General features: G+C 37.4%; 2 protein-coding genes across 6 annotated transcripts; one reads left to right on the top strand and one right to left on the bottom strand.

The window, feature by feature from the left end:
- Window positions 1-872: 872 nt before the first annotated feature.
- LOC112294612 (dynamin-related protein 5A-like) lies at window positions 873-4081 on the top strand. Its single transcript, XM_024545273.3, is given in 9 exon segments — window positions 873-1214; window positions 1601-1792; window positions 2143-2349; window positions 2502-2684; window positions 2686-2768; window positions 3049-3083; window positions 3086-3210; window positions 3442-3666; window positions 3900-4081. Coding segments are annotated over 9 exon segments (1506 nt in total). The 3' UTR covers window positions 4014-4081.
- Window positions 4082-4114: 33 nt separating this feature from the next.
- LOC112294615 (kinesin-like protein KIN-10C) lies at window positions 4115-8422 on the bottom strand. Of its 5 annotated transcripts, none has more exons than XR_002973409.3 (10): window positions 7915-8422; window positions 7470-7614; window positions 7319-7347; window positions 6955-7090; window positions 6560-6656; window positions 5911-6400; window positions 5506-5695; window positions 5323-5388; window positions 5133-5171; window positions 5009-5030 (listed from the first exon to the last, which is right to left on the bottom strand). XR_002973409.3 is itself a non-coding variant. In XM_073540198.2 (9 exons), the coding sequence occupies exons 4-8, from the start codon at window positions 5693-5695 to the stop codon at window positions 4962-4964; spliced, it is 243 nt and encodes an 80-aa protein (XP_073396299.1). In that variant the 5' UTR covers window positions 5911-6400; window positions 6560-6656; window positions 6811-6945; the 3' UTR covers window positions 4115-4662; window positions 4922-4961. The 5 variants fall into 5 exon arrangements, 1 of the variants encoding a protein (XP_073396299.1); XR_002973415.3 differs by having other exon boundaries at window positions 7005-7090; window positions 7915-8414; XR_012219405.2 differs by lacking the exon at window positions 7915-8422 and adding an exon at window positions 7744-7900.
- Window positions 8423-18544: the final 10122 nt, after the last annotated feature.

The raw sequence follows: 18544 nt of genomic DNA on the forward strand, positions 1-18544 counted from the left end.
TGCCGATCCTTGTCCAATCAAGGTGTTCCTTAAGAATTCAAATAGAGCAAGAGGAAAATTACATCGAACTTAACAAGCGTTGTAGACAAGCAGACAAGCAGTGAGCGGGAACCAAAACGCTGCACTACATCAGGTATGGGGAAATAACACAAAATAGCGAGCTCACAGAAGCACAAACCATAGAGTTGCACGCACAGCATCACATGCCATCAGCATTTCGCCAGAGGTTAATAGTGACGATACAAGCTGGTCGTCTGACGCCAGATGCAGAGGCGAAGGTCGGCGTTATCCTGTTTAAATGCTTTTATACGGCGACGGGTTTCATACCGTCAAACGCTCAGTGGACGCAATTCGAAAAGAGAAGTTCAGACGAAATTTCTGGACCGAGTCTAATCTCACGTTACGTATGCCCACATTGATGATGATGGTTGGGCGGCAAAACATCGCAACATCAGAATCAGACGGAGAAGATTGGGCCGTAAAAGGCGAACAAATCTGGCACGATATTCTCCCTTCCCAACACAACATTCCCCGCCTCTCAAACAACAGGAATCTCTAGCGTCTAACACAGGCGTTCGCACATCTTCCCATGCACTTTTGCAAAAAGAAAATGCATCTGATACAAAATGCAAAAAAGTATAGATAGAGCATCTCATACAACCCTAACTCTTCATAGGGAAGGCTGCCATACGACTTAGACTGCCAAAACGGTGTCGTAGAGCGGAGCGGAGCTTCGGAAGGTCGTCGCGGTGGAGCTCTGGCTATGGCCGATGGCTGATGGATCGAGTGTTGGAGAGTTCAATTGTGAAATAGCCTCTTTCTAGGGTGTTCATTGATGTTGTTGTTCCATTGCGTGCAATTTTGAGGTAAGGATGGCGGTCATGGCGCCTGCGAACGGCCATAGTCAGAGCTGGAAGGCGGCGCCGGAGAAGAGATCCGTGAAGTATGCAAGTTCAACTTACGACAATGATGCATCTAGGTCGCGGTACGACGCTTACAGTCGGCTTCAAGCTACTGCACTGGCTTTTGGTGAGAAGTTGTCGATTCCGGAGATTGTTGCCGTTGGTGGACAGTCTGATGGTAAGAGCTCGCTGCTCGAGGCGCTCTTAGGATTTCGGTTCAATGTTAAAGAGGTGGAGATGGGAACGCGTCGCTCGCTCCTGCTGCAGATGATCCATGATTCCGACGCGTTGGAGCCCCGCTGCCGTCTCCAGGTGAGTGGAAGACATTGCCTCGAATCGATGTCCCGTGGTCATGAAATTTATACGTAGGTGAGTGACTAGCATTGTCCGTTTGAGTGTCGAGGGGAATTGTGCTCCAGGTGCTCAGATTGATGTTGGCACTACGCGCTGGGAAAGCTTTAGGCTGCCGCCGTTTCTTTTGTTTTTAGCGTGGCCAAACAGTCATTCAACAAAGTCGGAGATGCAAGAGCATGTCAGAGGCAAAGAAGGCATTGAGCTTCTAGGCGGCTGAGACATGCTGTAAGCTGTAAGGACATCATATTGTTAGGTTTTAAGTTCGTCTTTACTTTCAATTTGATTTACACGCGAAGGAGGAAACAGAGACCGACATGCTTCTGTATGTGATACACGCATTGTAGGATGAAGAAGCTGATGACTACGGGCCAGTGATCACGCCCGTTTCAGCTGTCGCTGATCATATTCGTAAAAGGACTGAGGAGTTTTTGAAGAAATTGGAAACGGCAGTAAGTTCGAAGCCAATTGTGATGCGAGCGGAGTACGCACTCTGTCCCAACCTTACAATCATTGATACCCTTGGTTTTATTCTCAAGGTACAGCAATTCTTAACCATCTGGTCTGTTTTCTTGGGAGGAATAGAAGTCTCATTTCTGGTAGAATATTATCTTGAACATTGTTTGATCCCGTGATTTTGTTCGAGAGAAGTCGTGTGCACGAACCTGTGTTTGGGCGTTTCTATGCATCTTATCTGCATTTTCAAGCTGGTGTACGTCGGCTTCTCTGTAGACATCTTGAACCATGCTTTTGAAACGTAAAATCTTAGCGAATTTCTCTTGCGTGACGTCTTCGCTTTCAAGCTACATCGTTGATTGTGCGCACATGTTTGCTCTTTGAGGAACCCTGTGGATTCTGAGATATGTTAGGTTTGGTATCTGTAACGCAGGCTAAAAAGGGTGAACCGGAGAGTACTCTTGAAGATATTCAGAGCATGGTACGACAGTTAGCTGCTCCTCGACACAGGTTACTACTGTTTTTGCAACAAAGCAGTGTAGAGTGGTGTTCATCTCTTTGGCTGGACGTCGTAAAATCCATTGATCCTACCCTGCAACGTACTATCGTGATGGTTTCAAAGTTTGATAACCGTCTGAAGGTACATTTGGTTTTCCCTTCTCAAGGCAAGGTATCTTATGTGAAGGCATTGTCAACTCACGAAGTACATAAGAGTATATTCGAGGTAGAAGCTGTTTGTGCCCACTTTAATTTTAATTTGGTCATTTACCTAATTAGCATGTCTGGTTGTAGGAATTTACCGAGCGATGGGAAGTAGATCGATATCTTAGTACTGGAGGTTATTTAGGTGAGAATGCTCGCCCTTTCTTTGTGGCTTTGCCCAAAAATGGAGCGACAACGACCAATGAAGATTATCGGCGGCAAATTTCAGTTGTTGATACAGATATTCTTAAACAACTTCGTGAGAATGTTGCTGGGGGGATTTGACGAAGAGAGATTTGGGAATTATGTTGGATTTGGAAAGCTAAGACTGTACCTGGAGGCGGAACTTCAGCGGAGGTATCATTTGTCTTGTGTCACCTTGGTAAATAGTGTCAACACAGGAACTTTCAAAAATAATGACCCTTCATCTTAAGTACTGTGTGGCTATTTCATCGAAGAGAATTACGTTTAGGACGTACATGTTTTTCGTTCGACACATGAAAGCAAGAATGTACTACATTTTGACCGCGAAATAAGATATGTTTCTGCAAACTTCTCTAGAGTCCCTCTTCCGAAACAGTGAGTGTGCTGCTCTTTACTGCATCTGAACTGATATAAGTGGGTATTTTTTTTGTAGGTATAGAGATGCTACTCCAGAAACGATGCTACTGTTAATCATCGGTGCACGGAGATGCAATCTGAGCTTGCTATTGCAGAGGCGAAGATCAAAGCATCAGCTGATGTGACATCACTGCGGAAACTTGCTATGAAGCATGCATGGTTGATGGCAAGCAATATGGTAGGTTTTGTCATTTGATTAGCATAGTCTACTTAAGTTATGCTGTTACATAGAAACAATTCCTTGCTTGTTTTAAAGAAGGTTGTTCATGTAAGTAGTGATAGCTTCACATTCTACATAGCTTGTATTTATTTCAATTTGAGAATTTGGTGCAATTAAATCGTGTATTCATGTCATCATTCGACGTCCTTGACAAGTAGATATATTCCATAAACTCCTGTCATTTTGCAGATTGAACTGCTTGATGGTGTAGACAGTCCAGATCCTTCCAAGTGGGGCCGGACTTCAGAGGAGAGAAGTGAGAGTGGACTGGTTAGATGGCCAGGCCAGGTGGAGGATATCGTGCCATGTAATGCACACCTGAGTCTCTATAGACGTGCTGCCTTTAATCGGGTGCTGGATGAGTACAAGTGTGTGGCGTGCTCCATAGAGTGGCCTCCTGTCCGAGAAGAAAGGGTGAGAATGTTCAAATCTTTGCTGCGTAGAAAGGTCCCATCAATGAATGATTTCTCTCTTGTGTGGTTTTTGGACATTCGTACTCTTAAGATGCAATGAATTGCACGGATGCACTGATGACTCATTGTTGCGTTACAATCCCACATGCGTGCTGTATGTAGAATTAGAGGATACACCTTATTAGGCCCCACACCTTGTTCTGACTTCTCATCCAACCTCTTCCATGTTGGCAGGTTGCAAGTATTTTACAGGCTCGTGGAGGTCCCGTGTTTGTGCTAGCTCAGTCATCAGCAAGATCCTTGTTATTAGTATCATCTCTATTTGACATTTTTAGTGTTATCACTTAGATGACTTATCATTTAACTATAGTTCTTGTATATTGATTCATTTTGTAAGAAAAGCTTGGTTGGGCCAACATGGATTGTCCTTTGTACATCAAACAAGGATCGAAATAGAAGTCTGTTACCTTGGCTTGTATGTATATTCCCGATCCTTTGAATTATTTGGAAAAATGGGAGGTCAAAAAATATATACAACTTGGTCAGTGTCATCTACAATCTACCTTGCCTGTTTGTATCAAATTGTGTCCCATGTCTCGCGCCCCATGTCTCGCGCCCCATGTCCCGTGCCCCATATCCTGTGCCCCATGTCCCATGCTTCTCTACTTTAGCAATGTCCATTGAAGGAGCCATCCTTTCCTTCACTTCACATCATACGTTTACAAAGAGTACCATATTCAAATTTGTCAACTCCCCATTCCAAGTAATCTTTGAACACCTCGTGATCATTAAAAATGAACCAGTTATGAGTCTTGAGAGATGGCTCTGTGATGCACTTGGTCTTGATGACAATGACAGGGCAATTGGTGGCCTTATCATGGTTGCCATAAATTCCACTATGGACAGGAGACGTGATTGGTGGCAGGGTAACCCAAGACCATTCCGAATCTGCAGCAGCTATCTCCAAACATGTTTCAATGTCATCAACTCCCACATTCTGCTACCTCAACATGTGCAAACAAACAAAAACAAGAAAAACGCTTAGAGGCTAAAACTACAACATAAAGGATGGAAGAATATTTCAATCATCCCCGAACCTTAACATTTGGGTGGATGAATTATAGACGGGCTCTCAATGACGATACAAATGGTTATTAGAATCATACTAGACAACATAATGATTCCGCAATCATTTCTCGGTGTGCATACTAAAATCAAGTCAGGATTGATGATGAGGAAGTGTTGGCAGATCTTACGATTACTTGACAGTATTGGTCTGCCATGCTCACCAAATTTCTATTGGTTGAGGAAAAGCCGAGCGCAGGCCGAAACTTCCATCTCTAGGCTCTTGTTGTTTTGCAAAAGCTGCATTATCTCGTACCCAGTAGATCAGGTTTGAGCCAATTAAAGAACAATGAAACTGGCAAAGCATGTCGGAAGACCTACACATGATCTACAAAAGTGTACCTGTCTATCACTGAGCCCAATATTCTCGAGATCTTGCAACTGAAACGGCACAATAAAGGAGTGGGTTAGGTCAATCTAGCAAAACAAGTTTATTGAGGATCTAAAAAGTAATAGAAGGATAGCATAAGTGCATTAAATGAAGTAAAATAAACTTCTTACTGGAAATGCCATCAAGAAATAAACGTACAACCTTAAATGGTTCCTCGCAATTTTCTCGCAGCTCTAGAATATCTGCTGCACGCTTAGGTCCAATTCCCTATTAATTTAAACAGCAGTGTGGTCAACTGATGTAAAATGTGGAAGGTGTGATACATGGCAGAAGAGAGACAACTACTGACACAAGAAACAAGAAACTAAATACAACTTAAAATACCTTGAGTTGCAAGAGCTCCTCCCTGGACATTCACCAAGAGCCACAAGATTAGCATGTAATCTAGCATAATGGATGAAAAAACTAAAATTTCTTATCCAAGAGCAGCCCTTCTCAACCACAAATATGCACCAAAATGCATGAACCTGGTTGCTCTGTTGAGGATAGTAAGGTCCTGCTTTACAAGCTTCATCTGTTCACAATAAAGTAATACTAGAAGTCAATGAAAGAGTTCCAGTCTCCTACAAGAGGGATTTAACTCAAAAAAAAGGTCACATCAACTGGAACGCTGAGCTTTATTTTGAAGTTTTGGATCACCAGATTTTGAGAATTGCTCCTATATGCATATCTGGAATAAGAAACCAGAATGAATGAGGAATAAAACACAAGATAGTGTACAAAGTTTACCTGTAAATCAGGATTCTTCTGCTAGAATTGTTGAAATGGTGTTACTGACTCAGAATCAAGTCCGGTAGCCAAGAAATGGGTTGAATCAGAAGTTGAAATAGAGGGTTCTTCTTGGAAAATAGGATTGTCATATTGAATGTAGGATGAAGAAAGATATTTTTCTCAGGAACACGAATAGATCCTGTTGAAAAGAGACACAATGAATAAGTCACCAATATTGCACTAGGATCTAGGATTGTAAGAAATGTGGAATCTGCACGTAGGACTTGTTTCACAGAAAATGGGCACAATCGATCATGTGTAGGGCTCTTGGAACGCATGGGACTTCGAGGAGGAAGAATCTTCGATGTTTTAGGCTTCGACTTCTGCCATTGTCACATTCTGGATTCCAGCTTGACCTTCTCTTCGACCTCACCGTCATGTCGGAGGCCTTAGCTTTAGATTTGTCCTAAGTGACTTTCAACTCTACCGTCTTCATATGTTCCAACACCTTGAACAAACAGATTTATCATTGAAATAATTAGTTCTCCAATTTTAGTATTATTAAAACCTCTTCATTATACAATCTCATGAAGGTGACTTGAAACAGCAAATATTCAGCAGTTGCTAGACAATGTAGATCATTTTCAGCTGGATGATTTGAGAGCACCTTGATTTTAATTGCATGCAATCCGCGATCCTTGTTGGTCAATTGCTCAGTCAGTGATTCCACCTTGACTTGAAGCTCCGCCATCTCCGACGGCAACCTGCACATATCATAGTTAATTTTCAACATGGAATAGGCAATCATTGCATTTAACAATCACATTCCTAAAAAACATCATGTTGACTGCAGATGCATAAACAAACATGAAAGCCAACTGATATCTTAGCCAATCATGTGTTCAACTGCTCTCAGACCTTTGCCTTGTTTCATTTGCTGTTCCACGAAAAATCAAATCCAGTTGCCACTGCTGAATCAAAGTATATATGCATTTGCATATATGCAATTGAGAGCCTATGTGAATAAATTGTGATTAGAGTAATGAAGTACACAGGAAGTACATCATCAAATCGTGTCGAGGTCACACGTTCCGTGGAGAGAAGATCAAGACCTGCTGAAAAGCCAAGGGTGGCCAAGGAGTGGTTGAGGTGGTTGATACACTTGTCCAGGTTGTGAACATCAGCAAAATTTGTATTCCTGCAAAGTAAAAGAATAAACAAGATCAACCTCTCCTGCCAATAAAAAGAGAGAGATTGAAACAAATTGGATTGCAGAAGAAGAATGTACAAGCAGAGACACCTGAATTCAAGCTAGGCATGTCATTAGATTTGAGACATTGTACTTATTAGGTCATTTGATTAAATTCACTTGTTCTACACCAAAGTTGATAAGGTTAAGAGCAAACAGCAAGCTCACGGGGATTACCTTGTCGTGTAAACGGTATCACATATGTCCTGCAAAGAGAAGAGAGCCAGAATGTCAGTCCAATACAACTCTTGGCTAAACCGAGCTATGACCGTCATTCCTAGAATGTTTCTAGGAAATAAATAAACATACACTAGACCAGTTCTTTTACCTGTGACACCAATTGGTCATATGCTTGTATACTAGGCGCCACTTCTACTTCATGGCGCTTTTGTGCTATTGATGTTGCCATATTCTTGAAGAATTCTACTCGTTGTACCGATGTTGTCCGCCATTGTACTCAGACCTCCCCAAACCTAAACGCAATAGGAGTCAATACAAAAACACTACTAAATATTCGTCAAGAAACGGAATATAAAGATCCTAGGATAATCTCAAGAAATAGTTGTCAGCAGCAAGTACATCTTTATGAAATCGTGTCGTACTTTGTTGAACATAAACGTGCGGCCATTTTCAACGTCGCCAATTCTAGTGTACACATTACAGGCAAAATTCCCGCAACAATTCTCTCTAAAAAAGTACGAAATAGTTGTTGCGACACGCATAGCCTAGAGAAATTTTTAGGAGAAGTAGGAGACAGGAGCGGAGTAGCTTACTGGCGTGTTAAAGGAGTCCGGGATGAAATGTCGAAATGGGATTTACTTGATGGAGCATTTGGAGGTGATATGGAGACATCAAGGCTATCACTTTGAAGACATTCTAGAAAAAATTGCTACTGTTCCTGCTCTCCAATACTCTTTTACACCCAATGTCATGGAAGGTATGGTGGATAAAATTACTAACTGGAGGATTGAAGATGCTCAACAGCTTGCGGGCAACTTAGATGTAAAGTTACTAGCTGCGGCTCAAAGAATGGAATCCTATTGGAATGCTCTTATGGTTTCCAATTTTCGTGAGAAATGTGTCTTCACATATTACAAGACCATTCTATCTCTTCCTTATGTTGAAAAACAGGCATGGTTTTCAACAAATCAAGTTTGCAATGTGTACTAAACTAACTCACTTCTCTATTCTTGTTTATGTGATCCATGTAAGCCTTGATTCATTCTTGGTACCCTATTGATGGATTAAATTTGGCAAAAAATAAATGCAATTGAATGTACCAAATTATTGTGAAAATTTTACAAAAAATGTTGGAAATTCTTTTATAAATTCTTTTTGACAAATTACTTAGAAGTAGTAAAAAATTTGATTTCATAATCTTTCAACCTTCTTTTGAGTGCATTTGTCTACATGTTGAAATTTGGAAAAAGAATTGGTTGTTGAATGAAAAATATTGACTTGAAATTTTCTTGGGGGCAAATGAGTATTAATCTCTTTAACCCCTAAAGGCCTAAAGCATTTTCACACCAAAAACACTTCAAAATTGCACATTCAACATAAAATGATACAAAATAACTGTAGGATCTTGTAATGAAATTGTATAATAGTGTGTGGTAAAAATTTTGGGATGTTTGACCATACAAATTGAAAGATATTAGCATTTGAAGTGAGAGAAAAAGTCTTTTTGAGGTCATACTATACACCTTCAACAAAGTTTGACCACCTTCTATGACAATTTTTTGCACTATAGGTAGTGATTTTCTAATTTTAACTAACAAAGGATTAAATTAGATACATGTGCATCTAATTTTAGAAGTAGAAGAGGGTGGTATAAATGTCATTAAAATTCTTGCAATGCAACTATGTATTGAGAGCTAACAATACACTTACAACTTTTGCATATAACATATCCTTTTCATATTTTTAAAACTCAAAAATCCCTACGGTAGATACAAATTTTTTCATTTCTTTTCAAAGATTTTTTTTTTTTAGAATGGACCAAAAGTCTAATTTCTATTGATATTAGAATTTATTAGGGTTTTACTACACTAATTTTCATAGGTCGTATGAAATTGCTGCATTATTTATTATAAATCACCAAAATTTAATTGTAACTTTTGAATCATAAGTCAGATTTCTACAAAGTTTATGTCTATGGAAAGCTAATAAAAAGTAGTCCATTCAATAGAAATCTCAAAAAATCATTTCTTAAATTTGAGAACATGGTGTATAATCCAAACTCAAAGTGTCCACCAAGGGGACATTAGGCCTATATAGATTAACATGCAACATTTGATTTTTCTTCAACTTCTAGAACAGGTCAAAGGAAATGAAGAATTGAATCACTTGAGATCGTTCTACATGGCCATGAAAAAAAATGAGATTTTGCCTCTTACTAAATAGGAGTTTATGTTTCAATTAGGTGAAAAACTTGATTTTGCTAGAGAAAGAGTGATTAATGATGAAGGACCATTTAAGCAACTTTGGACCAATGCCTTGGAGCAACTAATTGAAGATCTGGGGGTATGTAAAGCATTAAATTTAACTGTGTGTTTTTGTTGTACAATCAAGTCAAATATAAAGAGAGTGGTGATTTTTTATATTCTCATTGACAACTATTATTGTTATGTGCAAACAATATGGTTAGATTGGATTTGAAGTTCTAGCTTCTCTAGCTTTACTAATTTTATAAACTAAAAATTTATAGGAGTATGGAGCCATACTTGTTACAAGAGAAGATCAATTTTTTGGAGGTCTTTTTTATTGCACCTACCTCCTATAAAACAACCCCTGCAAGACCAACTCTAGTGTTATTTTCTGATACACTATCACTATTTATGAGATATAACTAGTTTGATTTTTGAACTTAGGATTTTGAATTTTTTATTTGTAAAGTATTTTTAAATCAATTCTTGCAAGTACAATGGTCACGTTGTTTTTTGAATTCTAGTTTTTAAACTATAAGATGATGTAAATTTGACTTTTAAAGGTTTAGGATTTGACTTTTGGCTTTACAAAATATTTTTAGAGGTAGCTTTTGAGTATCTCTATAATTCAAGTTTTGCAAGCTTAGTGGTAGTATTTTTTTAGGATTTAGGGTTTAGGGTCGTAAGGCTATCCTTTTAGAATTTAATATTTTGGACCATAAGGGCTTTCTGTCTAATAGCGCATTTTTGATATGCAAACAATTTGGCCACATGGCCGTTTTCACTGAAAGGCCATTTTTAATAGAGGGAAAAGTTCGCCAAAAGGACATTTAGAAGAAGTAGTCATCTTTAATATGAGTGTGTTTTTTATACAATGATATTTTGAATTGAAGGAAATCTTTAATATTAGAATATCTTCTATATAAAGTATTTTTAAATTTAGGCCATCTTTGTCTTATAAGCAATCTTGCCATGTCAGCCTTTAGATTTCAATATTTTAAGATAATTAAAAGAATTAGTTGTATGGAAAATATTTAGACCATTTGTAACTTCCACAAATTTCTTTTATCCTTCTTTCATGTAAAACCATCTTAAGTTTACAATTTTGGAACCTAATAATACAAGGCATGGCTTATCTTTGATTTTTTCTATTCTCACATAGATTTTGTAAAATTTACCACAATCAAAAGGTTCTTTTGAATGGAAAATGTTTGGACCATTTGCAACTTCTATTCAAAAAAAATGTCCTTCTTTTTCTTAGAGAAGTCATGAGTTTAGAATTCTAAGGCCTTGAAGTACAAAACATGGCTTATTCCTATTGTTTTCCATTTTTATATAGATTTCAGAACATTTAGCACAATCAAAAGGTTTTTTTTAAATGGAAAACAATAGGAATACAAGTTTTTCTTGTCTTCTTTTTAAAGGAGATTTGTGAGTTTAGAAATCGATAGCCTTAAAGTATAGGACATGGCATATTTATAGTTTTTTCCATTCTTACATAAATTTCAAAAACTCAACATAGTCAAAAGGATTTCTAGAATGGAAGTTCTAGGACCATTTGCAACTTCTACAAATTATTTTTGTCCTTTTTTTATGTAGGAAATTCATCAGTTTGTAATTTTGGGGCCTTTGACAATAACACATGGCTTATTCCTAATTTTTCCGATTCTCACATACATTTCAAGAAATTTAGCACAATCAAAAGGTTTTCTTGAATAGAAGACGTTCGGACCATTTGCAACTTCTACAAAAAAAATTTGTGCTTCTTTCATGTAAAGTAATGAGTTTAGAATTTTGGGCCTCCAAGTACAAGAAATAGCTTGTTTCTATTGTTTCTCTATTTTTTCATACTTTTAAAGAAATTTAGCACAATCAAAAGTTTTTTTTCAATGGCAATTGTTTGGACCATTTGCAACTATCTTCTACAAAATTTCTTTTGTCCTTCTTTTATGTAAAGCAATCATGAGTTATAAATTCTAGGGCCTTAGAAATGGAACATGGCTTATTTTAAGTTTTTTCTATTTTCACATACATTTGAAAAAATTTAGCTCAATCAAAAGGTTTTCTTGAATGGAACATGTTTGGACCATTTGTAATAGGTACAAATTTCTTTTGTTTTTTTAAATGTAATACAATCATGAATTTAGAGATTTGAGGCCTTAAAGTACAACACATGGCTTGTTCCTATTTTTCCATTCTCACTATCCATAGTCTTCAAAAAGCTTAGCACAATCAAAAGATTTTTTGAATAGAGAATGTATGGACCATTTACAACTTCTGCAAATTTCTCTTGTCCTTCCTTCTTGGAACAAGTTCTTAAGTTTAGATTTTGGACCCGTAAAGTACAAGACATGGCTTAGTCCTATTCTTCTCCATTCTCACTTAAATTTCGAAAAATTTAGCACAATCAAAAGGTTTTCTCAAATGGAAAATGTTTGGATCATTTACAACTTCTACTTAAAAAAAATTATCCTTCTTTCATGTAAAAAGGTCATTAGTTTATAACTAGAACCTTTGAATATAAGAAAATGGCTCATTCCTTTTTTCCATTCTCTTATAGATTTTATAAAATTTAGTACAATCAAAAGTGCCTTTATAGTGTGCATTTAAAAATTGTCCTCTATGGCAACCACACCAGACAAAGGCTCTACCTACTTCTTGGACATATACCTCAAAAGATTGGATTTGATTAAAAATCTTGATTTAATTGCACAAAAAATCCCTAACATAGACAAATGGACAAACAACAACAACATTGACAACAAATTCTTAACAAGTTTTTGCAAAAATCCTAGAATTAAGGATTCACAAAAGACATGTTTTTATCAAATTCCATACTGGACAATACATAGGAAATGCCCGCAAACAATTCTTCTTTGGCATTGAATGATTTCCATTCATAACATGTCCAACATGTTCATCTACAAATTTAGGCACATGACATCATGTACTTTTTAAATGTCAAAACCCCACATCTACTCTCTAATTATCAAAAGGCATAATAAAACGATATGAAAAATCTGAAAATTAATAGTATCATAAAAAAAAACCCGTTGCTTCATTCTCATGAACGTCGAAATCTTCAACAATAACCCACAAGAAAATACACTTCCATCATGGCTTCTCCCATATACTTGTGGAACTTAAAGATGTTACTGCAATATCCAACTCTAATCAAACATATTATGTATCAAGGGACTCTCATATAACGACCCCCCACTAGACCACATCAATTCTAATTTCACAATCCAATTTAAAGAATTCAAGTATTGTAACAATAGATTTCTACCAAAAGCAATTGATCACAAATATTAATAACTTGTTAATAACATTAAAGCCCTCGGATGGAAAGTTGACCCATTCATTGTCATTACTACTGGCGCTAGAGCTACCACCTTCACGCCATCAATGATTAGCCTTGAAAATATATTTAACATTTCCACTGCCCAAATCATGGTAACATTCAATGGAATCAACACCATTGTCATCCAATACGCAATGAAAATCCTCCTATTAAAATAAAAACTCTAAAATTACCAATCCTCCTGAAATCCCACGATAACTCCTAAAATTGTTACACTATACCTACATCATTTTCTGTCCATGACAAATTACAAAACTTCCTTTTCCCTCACCTCGAGCCTATAGTTTTATTACTTGCTACTTATTACTTGCTACTTGTTACTTGTTACTTATTATTTGTTGTTAGTTATTTGATTCTTGGTTACATAGTGTCCACCTTCGTAAAGGGGGAGTAGTTCCTAATTATCAACTCTATAACTGCTGGACATGATGTTTAGTGGTGGATCTAAAGGACACTTTATTCACATCTGCTACTTTTAGAGATTAGCATTCTTTTTCGTCTTGCAATTATCAATGTACCATTTGACAATGGAGCAATGTTAAAAACATGTTCTAATTTTACAAGATTATTTTTCAAAATAAAAGAAACTCCCTATATAGTAATTTGAACCTCATGCAAGAAATTTGGATGAATATTGACGGGCTGATGATTTGAATGAATGAAGCCTATAATATAAGATTACAGTATTTAGGAGAGCAAGCCCGGTGGTTTGCAACTTTGCGGTCTAGCATCAAGATGCTTCTTGAGGTTCTAGTTTGGGTTTGTTTGCCTCATTTGCCTCTACTCAGCAATTCATTTCTGATGAGTGGGACATGAGCTGCTGGACATTGACGACAGTACACATCATGGACATTGATATGGTAAAGTTGACTGCGCATTAGTGCCAGTACTAGGTTGCTTGAAGCTGGCTCGAATCGGTGATGAGCACATGTATTTTGAGAGTAAGGTTGAAAGATCATGTTTTGGGAAGTTTGAGGGTCGCATCTGTCGGATCAAACTTAATATTATTGGTTGTTTGTTACATTAGATAGTATTGGGTTATAGAGAAGAATGGATGATGCCGATGAAAATTTGAAAGAGTTCCTAGAAAGTGTGGGGAAGCAGATAGGAAGAGTGGAGGTGGAGATAAAAAGCGTGCAAGAGTGCATTAGAAGCACAAAAGAGAGCATTAGAGGAATAGAAGAGGAGATCCAAAACTACATTGACAATGAGGAGAGGATGCAACTCTGGACTAAGGAAGATAAAATTTGGACTAAGGAAGATGAACTTCAGGCTCAAGGGCGAGGTAATTCGTATCACTTGTAATTGAGAGTCCATTTGCTCATCTTTGTTATTAAATATTCCTAGGGGCTGCTGGATTCTCTGGCAAGGGTTTGTTTCATAGTTATGAAATTAGGGTTGGTACAGGATTGGATATCCTAAAACATTGAGCACAAGGGTTCTATAGGTGGTTCTCTATTTTCAAACTTGGTGTCAAGGACATACTTTCCAGAACCTTTTAAAACATTCTAGAAGGTCCTTAGAACGCTCTAGGACCTTCTGGAACCTTTTAGCATCTCCCAGGTAGATAGAAGTTGCTTGAGAAGCTTCTTAGCTAATAGAAGTTCCTTGAGAAGCTTCTTAGTTGGTGGAAGTTGCTTGAGAAGCTTTCTAGTTGGTGAAAGTTGCTTGAAAAGCTTCTTAGTTGGTAGTGTCACGGACATACATTAGAAACTTCTAGAAGATGCACTTAAAATATTTTCTAAAATATTCTTTTAGGATTTCATAAAGATTCTTAGAAGATTCTCTAAAGATTCTTCAAAGATTCTTAGAAGATTCTCTAAAGATTCCTCAAAGATTCTTTGAAGGTTCTCTTAGAAAGTTCTAGAAGATTTTTAGAATATTCTATTAGATTCTAGGAAGTTGCTCAAGAAGCTTCCTAGTTAATAGGAAGTTGTTGAAGAAGCTTCTTACTTAGTAGGAAATTACTGAAGAAGCTTCTCTAGTTGATGGAAGTTGTTGAAGAAACTATCTATCTAGTAGTATATATAGGAGTCAAGGCTGAAGGGTTCTTCAGTCTCGATAATACATCTCTTGGAGCTCTAGCTCACCTCTCTAGTGTTAGTCTTGTACTCATCTGATCAATCTAGTTCTTATCTGTTTTCTCCAAATTTCTTGTATAGATTTCCATTTTTTATTTTGTATCCTTAACAGTTTGTTGAGACGGCTTAAATTTATGAGGATATTTTTGATGAAAGTCTTGTACCTTTTGCGACGCATTGGCAAGATTTTTGGCTGGTTCTCATGTTCGCTCATTCATATTGTAGCCGCTCTAATGCACAAAGTACTCTAATTTTCCTCATCTTTGCCGTTGTCGTACTGTAATTACTTACAGTATGTAAAAATTAGTTGAGACATATAATATGTTTATAAGTCTTAATGTGGGTTAGAATAGTTAGTATGTTAATTTAAAGTGAGTTGAAATAAGAAGAATTATTTGAAAGGTTATTTATTTTGATTATAGTATTTATATTATATAGAGTTTAGATAGTTAGTATAAAGCTTAAGGGAAAGGAGGAGTTTAAAGATAAAAATATAAACTATTAGGAGGCTTATTCGGAAGGATGAAAGTAAGGCATGGTTGGATGAAGGCAAGGGGTGAAGATCTTCATCCCTATTGGTCGAATACCATGTCCAATGGGCTTGGAGGAGGCTGTCCGAGGCCATATTAGGGATTAGAGTTCCTCTTTCGAGGCCATTCGAGCTTTTGAGGCTAGGGTCAGAAGGTTTAGAGTTTTGGGTATAATTTGGGTGAAGATTTTGTGTGATTTCGAGTTTTTATGGAAAAGATATGAGTGTTCAAAGATAGGGTGTCAATTTCGTACCTACTGTCACTTCTTTTGGGCATCACATACGAATACGGAGAGCAACGGAAGATCGGCGACTGGATTTGGAGGGAGCATTTTCTCGGCTACACATTCTACTTACTGTATAGTGAATTCTAAGATTGGGTGAAGGAATTATGAGGCATTGAAGACAGCACTTGTAATTTGAAGGCAGTAAGTATATCGTTTTGTTGCTAGTTATGGATGGAGCCATATCTTGAATTTCTGGACGAATTTTTGGCTCAAAATTTCCACAAGTGTGTGTAATTGGGTTAAAAAGCTTTAAATCAAAATTTCATAGTATTTAAATAATTACTTTGTGAGATATGAAGGAAGTTGTACATGGGTGTAAAAAAGCTAGGGTTTGAAGCTACAGTTAGGGTTTTCAAGATTTCACAAGATCCGAGACGAATTTATTGTTGAATTTTGGTGTGGTAGTTGTTAGAGGTATATGAGTACTTCATGTGAAATTTGGAGTTGTTAAGACGGTTAGATCGTAAGTTATGAGTTTTTGAACTTCGGGAAAAATTCCTCATAAGGATATATAAGTTTTTTATAACACTTTATCAAGTATTTTGGTGTTCTTTAGATTTTAAGGCTTGTATATTGATGTAAATGCCCTAAAGGAGAGGATTATATATATATAAACTTGTTTCCATTATATTTCAAACTTGATTGAGAATTTAGTGACAACCAGAAGCCCAGCGCTTTCTTGAGGCAAACTCTCTCTATCCCGACAACATTATCAAGAAAGAGTCTTGCTATGTCTTCACTTGATGAGATTTTCCTGATGTAAATATATACATTATGTAAAAAGTGTATTTATTTTACTAAAACACTATGATCTAGGAGATGCAACTTATTGCTGATGCTAGTAGTGGCTTTAAGGTGACGCCTTCTCATTGACGCAATGTGCAAACTATAAAGAGAAGGATCACCCAAGAGCTTCATCAATTCATTGTAGTTTTCCTAATCTTTTCCTTTAGAGTGAATATGTCGAATTGAAGGGTTTTTTCTGAGTCTCAAGATGAAGAGCTTCAACCGGAGCCTGAGTTTGAGTTTTCTTTATCTCAAGTGCTAACTCAATCTTTCCTGCCGCTGAGTCAGGCACCACCACTTAGACATCTACAAGAGCGTGCTGGGCCTTCTCGACCGCTAAAACAACCTCGTGTGGAGCAGCGTTGGCATGGTGTGAGCTAAATTCCTCCACCTTCAATTGCGTTTAGTAGTCAAGTGGATTAACTTCACTCACATGCAATTTTTATAAACCCTAAGTTCATCCATAAACCCTAATTTCATCCATAAATCCTAAGTTCATCCATAAACCCTAAATTCATTCATCCTACATTTCATTCATCAATCATCCATCCATTAATTCTCATTCATCTCATAACATTCATTCATTCAAATTTTATTCATCCAATTTTCATCTAAAGATTCATTCATCCAACCATAAGTCAACTTATCATCGAACTGACAATTCGTGTAATTGACCTAATTCATCCAAGATTCATCCTAAAAATTAAAGAAAATTGGAAGTCGCCACCTTCCAAGTCATGGCAGCAACCCCCTTGCACAAAGTCCACTACAATGGTTGCATCACTAACTTGTTTATAACAAGCTTTGCTATTTTAGAAAGTAGACTTACAAGCGCTTGTCCTCCAACAAAATTCAATGCAAAAAAATAATTAAGCTAAAAGAAATCTTGCCTCAAAGTTGCCTAACTTTCTCGGCCTAGTCAGAGCACCCTTGGCCACAAAAACCCTTGCCCTTGCTCCATTTCAGTTGTGCAATGCATATGCTTTAGCATTCCAGAAACTAGAATTAAAGCCGCATCACCTCCAACAATTTTTTCTTGAAAATCTTGAGTGAATTCCATGATATGACCTTCCAAAGTAGCTTGAGTTGGCGGAGTACTACATCTTCACCACGGCCGACTTCTCTTCACTCCAACCACCATAACTTCCTTGGCCTTTACTCAATCTAAGTGTGCAAATAGTCCTTGCAAAGCTGACAACAAGAACCATCCACCATAAAAGTTTCAGCTCCAAATTCAATACTGTCCGCCAAAAATCGCCTTCCAAAGTTGGACCTCTAGATCTGGCCGGCAGCTGACCTCCTTGTCACTAAAACCACCACAACTTTCTTGTTTTCTCTCCAAGCAAAGCGTGCCTACTGTCCCGAGGAAGCTAACGACAAGATATAACCATTGGTAAAGTTTGACATTCTATTTCCAAATAACTAATACACTGCAACTGCGCAATTGCAGCTCTGTAGAAACAAGGGTACGTGGAGAAGCAATTTGGCATGGCTTCGCCCCAAAGAAAAAGAGTGAGAGGGAGTGTGGCCACCCCTACCCTCTTATCCAAGTAGGAAGAGACCAAAGGGTGGCGGCCACATCTCCACCATCCGAATCCACCAACCCTAATCAAGATCAAGGGCCCACATTAATCCTAAGTCCTAAATCCGATTTTAGGGCTGGACATGCCCAAAACCCCCAATTCGAAGCATTTTTTTGACAAAACTAATTCCACCAATGTGTTTAAAACATATTTAAACATCAAGTTTGACTATTCATACATCCAAATCTAAGTTCTAGATCATTAAGAACCAACAATTTGACAAACCCATCACAATAAATTTACTTCTAATTATTTTCTTCTCCTTTTTCTTCTTCTTCTCCTTGTCCCTCTTCATCTTCTTCCTTCTTTCTTCTTGGCCTTTTTTGTTTTCTTTTTTTTTTCTTTTG

Source organism: Physcomitrium patens, chromosome 17 (genome assembly GCF_059467195.1).
Source record: "Physcomitrium patens ecotype Gransden chromosome 17, ASM5946719v1, whole genome shotgun sequence".
In the NCBI taxonomy this organism is placed as follows: domain Eukaryota; kingdom Viridiplantae; phylum Streptophyta; class Bryopsida; order Funariales; family Funariaceae; genus Physcomitrium; species Physcomitrium patens.